The sequence below is a fragment of the Micrasema longulum genome, unplaced genomic scaffold (genome assembly GCF_059751315.1).
Source record: "Micrasema longulum isolate JH-2025_06_02 unplaced genomic scaffold, ASM5975131v1 h1tg001857l, whole genome shotgun sequence".
NCBI classification, from domain to species: Eukaryota; Metazoa; Arthropoda; class Insecta; order Trichoptera; family Brachycentridae; genus Micrasema; species Micrasema longulum.
Genome location: NW_028279031.1, coordinates 1 through 8,753, shown reverse-complemented (window position 1 = coordinate 8,753; position 8,753 = coordinate 1). Strand labels below are relative to the sequence as shown.

The 8,753-nt window shown below is 37.9% G+C and overlaps 1 protein-coding gene across 1 annotated transcript; it reads left to right on the top strand.

Annotated features, from left to right (window-relative positions):
* Positions 1-461: 461 nt before the first annotated feature.
* On the top strand, positions 462-5,777 carry LOC148273720 (segment polarity protein dishevelled-like; the record flags this gene model as incomplete). Its single annotated transcript, XM_088238307.1, has 3 exons — positions 462-1,333; positions 3,975-4,185; positions 5,594-5,777. Coding segments are annotated over exons 1-3 (874 nt in total), but the record flags the coding sequence as incomplete, so codon positions are not given.
* Positions 5,778-8,753: the final 2,976 nt, after the last annotated feature.

Genomic DNA, 8,753 nt, shown 5'->3' with positions numbered 1-8,753 from the left:
GTCGTGACGTCACGATTCGCGTTCGTCTACAATGCTTGTCATCTTTATTTACTATTTGTACGGGCCGTTATTTTCGAGTGCTTTTTATAAAGGATTTTGACGTTGTGAATTATGTATTAAGTTATAACTGTAAATTATAATTACTCTACAGTGATAAAGAAATTGTTAAAAATAATGGAGATGGATTTTCGAAAACCCAATCATATAATTTGCCGAAAGAAGATGCGATTATATTATATTAGTGTTAAGCTGTAAATATGTTATATTATCACATGTATATATTATATGAAATACTAACTTAATAACTTGTATATATTGTGTTACTAACACATGTGAGAAAAAAAAACAAAAAACTCGACACTGGCCAGAACACCCGAGTTGCGAGGTGAAAAGGCTATAAAAAAGGAAGAAGAAAAAGAAGAAGAATAAAAAGTTGTAAAGTTATTCGAATAGAGAACATCACTAGTGACGTGCGGACAACGAGAAAGTGAAGTTAGCCGCGAAAGGGTGTGGTTTTGACCATATTTTGACATTTATTCAGTAGTACCAGAATTACAACAGTAAATTGTTCGTAATTGTACAAATTCCGTACGTGTGTCGGGCAGTTTTCCGCCAATTTCGTGCCGTTTATGAAATAAACGAACGCTAGTTTTGGTTTTTGAAAATAAGTCGCGAACAACTCGTAGAGAAGAGAAGCTCCCGCTGGCCCGAGCGCCGTTTCCGCGCGAATCTCCGGGTCATATTCGAACAGGCATCAATCAAAATTGAAACATCAATCCGAAGTTCAATGGACCGATCGCCATGTTATTTAGTGATGGCGGCCGATATTTATAGAACCGAGAGAACGTTTTCCGATGTTTGAGCGCCGGCAAACCCGCCTCGAAATGGAAGAAACCAAGGTGATTTACTACATAGACGACGAGGAGACGCCGTACCTCGTGAAGATCCCCATCTCGCCGGAGAAAGTCACGCTGATCGATTTCAAGAACATCCTAAACAGGCCGAACTACAAGTTCTTCTTCAAGTCGATGGACGACGACTTCGGCGTGGTGAAGGAAGAGATCGCGGACGAGCAGGCGCACCTGCCGTGCTTCAACGGGCGGGTGGTGTCGTGGCTCGTGGCGGCGGACGGCTCGGACGGCGCCGCCACGGACAGCACGCTGAGCTCGCGCTGGCGGCGCGGCGGCGCCGGCTCGGAGCTGGACGCGCCCAGCCTGCTCGGGAGCCGCAGCGAGCTGGCCAACACGGAGTGCAGCAGCGTGTCCCGGCTGCGGGTGGCCGCGCGCCGGCGGCCGCAGCGCCGCCGCAAGCCGCGCCCCCAGCTCCTGTCTCGGTAGGCATCCCCTCGGCCCTCGGAGTGACTGCCACCGCTTATACCGTTCTAGAAGTAGCTACAGTTTGCTCCGAAACCATGGCCGTACGTACTCGGTTCGAGAATTAGGAAGTTTAGTGTTTATTTTTTATTCGTTAACGGGCTATCAAACTAATCCCCAAAATATTTCAATAAAAAATTATACATCGTGTTATCAGCTCTATGATTTTTTAGTGTTGTATTTTTGAGATTACTCCGCGTGTGACGTCTCAAGTTCTCTTCCTTTTCGGTCAGTTCTGCTGATTGGTCCGTCGTCTTCCACAACTCTCTTATCATCGGTTGATTAGTATGAACTAGTGATGTCGTACGAAGTAGTCGGTTTTTATTAAAATATGTTTTTGTACATTTTCAAGAAATTGCCCTACGTCCCCTAATTTAATGCTCCAATTTTTACCGCGCGCAAGAAAACATTCATTGAATCAAATTTCCCGTAGGGCTGAACTTCCTCACTACTGTGATTTTACTTATGATTATTTACTGGTTTTTTAAATTTGCATAAAGTTGATAAATACTAGCAGGCGTCGTATCTCAAATTACAACTTACTAAATGTTATTAAATATTTGTATATTTATTTATTTTAAAGAAACAAACAGTCGATAATGATATAACAACATTAAAAAAACCACAGTTTAAAGACCGACCAACAAAGTTTCTAAATAAGAATCATACATATTATTAAATTGTGTACAACAAAAGGGTGTGTTAATGTGAATTTGTATGAGAGTAAGTGTGTTTATGTGTATTAATATATAACCACTTAAGCTAGGGTTTCCTAGGACAGCGGTGCCCGTATCTTAACGGCCGTAGTGAACGGTGATGCGATGGACAGCCGTCGTAACAGTGGCTAGAGAGTGGTTTCCTAGGAAAACGGTTTTGATAGCATTTATTAACACCGTTTTCCTAGGAAACCACTCTCTAGTCACCGTTACGACGGCTGTCCACCACATCACCGTTCACTACGGCCGTTAAGATACGGGCACCGCTGTCCTAGGAAACCCTAGCTTTACCGACTTTTCTATGTCTACCGGTTTCGAGACGGAAACCAATATACAAATATATAGGTTATCAACAAATATTTAATAACATTAAGTAAAATGTTTGACCACAAAGTTAATGCTTTAAATATTTATAATAACTACCCTTTTGATCAATACGGCAATAAGCGGGTCGTGCATTATCACTCTGAGCCTCGACTCTAAAATATTTTCTGATTTCCCTGTTAAAGATGTTTCTTTCGAGTGTCCATATCAGCGTCGCGATGATTATACTGTGTCGTTCATGCTTTTTTTTTCCATAGATTCGGATCGCATTACAGCGCCCGTCATCAGGGTCGATGTTATTTGTGTAGATATATGTTTTATTATAGAAATAAAAGACGAGTGCTACTTTTTTTCACACATCCGCTGAGTAGTATCGAAGATGTCCCGAAAGCGATGAAACCGGTCACTGGATATTCCAAATTTGTGGATGAAAGTATCGCTCGTCTTTTATTTCTATAATAAATTACAATGAACTTCCATCGAGAATTTTCACTTACAAACTTAAATGTTTTAGATATATGTGTAATATTATTTATTTATTCTTTTAATATTCCCTCACTGGGGTAACCTTTTTACATAGTTTAGAAACAATGTAAAAAGCTAATGTTTTTACCATACATACAGTTCAAAAAGGGTAAACCTGTAGATGAAATTTGCTACCAAACTTTGATGCTCGAGTTGAGGTTACCATTGCTCTCCGCCAGAAGGACAATTGCTGACCTTACTCTAATGCACAAAGTATATCTAAGGGAACTCTGCATTCCAGATGAAGAGCTGACAGACGTCTGACCTTTCTCTTGACGCTCAAATTAGTAGAACGAGAAGTTCATGCTTTTACCAACTGAGACAGATTAAATGCATACGCAAAAATTTGATTATTGTAATGCTATCTACGCAGGTCTACCAATGAATAAAATGGCTCGCCTACAATCTGTATTGAATGCCGCAGCGGGACTTATTTTTGAAATCTCTAAGTTCAGTCATATCACTCCACTAGGGTGGAATATAAACTCTGTTGGCTTATGTATAAGTCACTGCACAACTCTGCTCCAGAATATCTAATACATATTTATGCATAGAAAATTATTATAAAGGAAAGTAGGAAGACACAATGGTATATAGTAGACTCGGTGGGAGTGGAAGCGGGAGAGAGGTGTTTATAATTGCATTTGATTCAGTGATCGTTTGAAAGAAGACAACTTGCTATTGAAGAAATCAAGACTGGTATGTTTGTTGGCAGACCTGAGAATTCTGGGCATAGGGGAATAAAAAATAAAAACCATAGTTAGTTCTATGGTTATCGGAATGAAAGAGTAAGTTTTGTCTGAGGTTTCTCGTTGAGATATTTAACTTTATCGAGCTCAGTAGTTCAGGCGCATCAAAGAGTGAGTTGAGAATTTTAAATAGGACTAGAAGCTCGGATTTATATTATTTATTTATTTATAGAGATATAAAAGTTATTAAACTCGATGTGTACTAGCCACATTTCCCCGGGAAGGGAGAGTTAAGGGGCGCGATGTTAGATGTGACCTGTTGATCTGAAGAGTCCCTTTCCACGCAGGACGAGCTCGTACAGCAGCATCTCCGACTCCACCATGTCCCTGAACATCATCACCGTCTCCTTGAACATGGACACCGTCAACTTCCTGGGCATTTCCATCGTGGGCCAGTCCAACCGCGGCGGCGACGGGGGCATCTATGTCGGCAGCATCATGAAGGGCGGCGCCGTCGCCCTCGATGGCCGGATCGAGCCAGGCGACATGATTCTGCAGGTAACTTAAATTTTTTTGTTTTTTACAATATACATAAGAGGTAAAACAGAGTATTAAAAAAATTAAGCATAATTACATAGCAATGAAATACATATTAATAGTAAAAATAGTAATCAAAAAATCCCACAAAGGCCACATGGCCTGTTCATGGGTTTACAAAAAAATGTAAGTGAATTTTTGCTCCTATATTAAATGATGGACAGTTATAATATTGTTGTGTAACATAAGAAGAAGAACATAAAATATTATGTAAAAGATTATGTGTTTTTTTTTAAGTAATTAAAAAAGGATATAAAAAAAATATTTAAAAAAACAAAAATATTCCTTAATATTAAAGGGCAACAAAATATACAATAGAAAAAAAAAGTTCATATCTTTAGTTTGAATCCAGGATAGTGCGTGTTTTTTAAAAGAAGGAAAATTTTATTATTTGTTATTTCTTCATTGTACATCGTGGCACCGTTTAATAAAGAATCGCCTATTTGGGAATGTTACGAGATTTGTAGCGAAGGTTGTGTATTTTGGCTGTGTATTTTCTGTGTAACAATGAGATCTCGCGAGGTATTATTTATGAGGAAAGCGCAAACATGTTTTCAAACATGTTTTCATTCATCACTACTTTCCACTGATGGATTTTAAGTATTAAACTAATATTTTTTTATTAAAATATATACACGAGTAATAATAATAATTGAAAAAAACTCTAGATGTCAGTATCGTATCGATTTTTTCTTTCTACAACAATGCACCTAAGTTCATGGAAAGCACTGCCTACAAAATTACCCATACACGCGTAATTACAACTGAAAAAAAACCCACACGTGCACCTTTTGTTCATGTAAACAACAGCTGTAGCATTTGTAGTTTGTGCGTTATCTGACCCTGGCCGTTGGCGGGGCGCCGATCTCTACGACACAGTACTTAACCAAATTTTACAAATAGTTACTCGCATATTTTATACTATTTTTTGTTATTGTCTTAATGAAATTCTAGGCACTGCTTATGTGCCTATATGGAATGCACGCCACTGCATGTATGTATATATTTTTCTTATTATTTTTATACTCGTGTTTAATATTGCTTCTTTAGTTTTTTCATTTTTGTAAATCTAACTAACTCATTATATTGTAAAAGGCACTTGTGCCGTATAATAAATAAATATGTGCGGTTTTTTCATGATATGGTTATTTGGTATCCGGCCGTATAGTGCGTACTATTCGAATACCGAATAAAAGGTAGCCGTATACCGAATAGTAGCCGAATATTCGCGGCATATCCAGTCATAAGAATTGTCATCGTGGATGTGTCATTTGTCTTTTAAATTATAATGAACTTCCACCGAGAATTTTAGCCAACAAACTCGAACAGACTTAATAAATTTAAATAAAAAATATGCGTTCTTCTGCAGGTCAACGACGTGAACTTTGAGAACATGAGCAACGACGAGGCTGTGCGAGTTCTACGCGAAGTGGTCCAGAAGCCCGGCCCCATCAAGCTGGTGGTGGCTAAGTGCTGGGATCCCAATCCCAAGGGCTACTTCACCATCCCGCGCACCGAGCCCGTCCGCCCGATCGACCCAGGTGAACAAATAAGCATTACGCTTTTAATATCGAGATGTCTCATAGTCAATTTTTCTAGTTAATTATGCCGTGTGTTGTTCGTACTACTTACCAACGTTGCGGATCGCATCACAGCGTCCACCATCAGGGTCGATGTTAATTGTGTAGATAGATGTGAAACCTTAAGTACTTAGAATTTGTGCCGTTTCGCAGTCGTCCGCATATTGTGATCAAACTTTGCCTTCTGTCGTTATTCGCAGATATGAAAAGTGGATACGATTCTTCGAAATTTCTACACAATGATTCTCTTGTTCTAAACTCTCTAAACATAAGGATCTAACAATGTCGGAATTTTCAGTTCAATTTATTTATTTTAAATATAACATATACATCACAAAAATATATTCAATACGTACATATTATAAAAAAGAAATAAAATACACGAAAGAGACTCATGTCAAAGTAGTCGAAGAATCCTGCTCCGGAAAACCCCTTCGGATACATGGAACGGATCAATATCCAGAGCGATGTTGTTCAGCATAGCGGTAGCCCTTCCAACGGCAGGGTGCTCCTGTATATCGGAATATGAAACAATCTGTCTATGGTAATTATCAGGAACATACAAACCAATGCTCATCATAATTTCAGAATTATCGATCATACCATTAATTTGAACATACCATCTGAGAAACCGATCTCATACAGCTTATTTAATAAGACATCATGGTCGACAGTATCAAAGGCCTTGGCGAAGTCATTATATGAACAGTCCACCTGATGTCCTGCATCCAGAGCTTCCGTGATGTAGTTTGTAAAAACCATTAGATTGGTTTCAACCGAGCGGCCTTTCCTGAACCCATGTTGTTCATCAATAATAAATGGCTCTACTCGGGAAGTGACGATTCTACATATGATAATTTCAAATACCTTCGCTGGTGCAGAAAGAACAGCTACAGGTCTGTAATTTTCTCTGATGACTTAGATCCACTTTCATGTATAGGTGTTACTTTTGACGTCTTCCATGTTTCTGGGAAGACCCCCGTATTAAAAGAAAGATTATACAAAAAACAGAGGGGTTTTTTGATCAGTTCCACACAACCTTTTAGGAAGAATGTCGGAATAAAATCTGGTCCGAGAGAATTAGTATTACTTAATTTCTTGATAGTGTCGGCCACATCCTTCTCATTGATATTTTGAACATCAATAAACTGTGCACCGGTCTGTGAACATTGCTTAGCAATATTAACATCTAGAAGCGGAGGTTCATTGCTATATACTGTTTTAAAATGACCTGCAAACGCCTCAGCTATGTTTGCACCTCGAACCAATTTTTCACCCCATGTCACGGAGTCAACATTCCCACCATCCGCCTTTTGTGACCTTATATAGTCCCAAAAGGTATTAGGATCATGAAGAATGTTGCTTTCCATGCTGGAAATGAACTCCCGGTACGCCAATCGAATGCTACGTCTTACGACAGATTTGTAACACCCAAACATCTCATAATCACCGCGACAGCCAGAAGCTTTCCACTTTTTATGATAGAAATGCTTAGTCTGTATTTTTCTAACAATATCCCTAGAAAACCACTTCGGATATCGCCTCCCACCAGTAGCCTGAGACTTTCTAGGGAAGCAGGAATCAAATACACCTTCAACAATACAATAAAAATATTGTACCGCTTCATTTACATCTGATATTTTATACATCTGAGAGAGTACAGTCGGTCAAAGTCGCCTTTATGAAAATTCCATCCTCTTTGACTAACCGTACCCTCCGCGGGAACTCTGGATCGACGGGGGCGATCTGCAATCAGATTGTAACAAAATTCAAGTGCGGGGTGATAATTATCTTCTCTTGTAAGAGGTGATAATGGCCGAAACACACCAACAACTCTTCTACTGAATATTAAGTCCAGCGTTCTACCCCTTGTATAGTCTATCTGTCGAGTCATCCATATTTCTTCTAAACCCTTCTCAAAACTGTTTCCCAGGGAGAAAATCCAGCCAGTCTGCAAATATTTTGCCACACTCAAAACATTGTTGAATCAACTAACTGGTAAAATAAGAAGTATAAAAATTGTAGGTGGATTGGTTCAGCCGGATGAATCTCGCCCGCCCGATAAAGGTTTTAGCTCTTTCACTTCACTAAAGTCAACAGATGGAAGAGTTGTGGAAATGTGGATGTTTAAACATAGGCAGAATGGTGAATGTTACACAGTGTGTAAAGTGGTCCCGAGCCCTGTAAATGCCTAGGCTTCCATATTCCCTTCTCAAAAATGTTTTCCCTCTGTGGCGACAAGTTTGCATCCATACTAATATGTTTTTATTTTATTTTTTTGTTTTCTTACAATAAACATAATAATAAAACAGAGTATTAAAAAATAAAGCATAATTACATATCAACAAAATACATATTAATAGGAAATAGTAAACAAAAATCCCACAAAGGCTTGGCCTGTTCGTGGGTATACAAGAAAATGTTAATGAATTTTTGCTCCTATAATAAATAATGGAAAGTTATAATATTTTTGTATAACATAAGAAAGAAAAAATAAAATATTCTGTAGAAGATAATATTATTATTATTATTATTTCAATCTTAAAATAGGGCACACATATCATACATATTGTTATGTGTGTTCTAATAATAACATTGCAAATATATTTAATTTATAAATTGTTTATCACAAATGTCTTGACCATTATTTAAAATTTTGATATGTTTTTTTCTTCATAAATATTTTTTTCCATTTTGTAATACTTTTTAATTGCTTTAAATAAAATTGAATTTTGTGACTTTGCCTGTTTCCTAAATGGAAGTCTAATTTTGTTCTTTTCTCTAGTATTGTGATTGTGTTCACGCTGGTTCCGATCAATTTTTTTCCAAAATTCTGTTTTTTTATTAGAGTTTATAATTTTATGAACAAATATCATTGTATTGTAAAATATTCTTTGTTTATATGTTAATAATTTCATTTCATTTACCATCGACTTTACCCTTGGTATA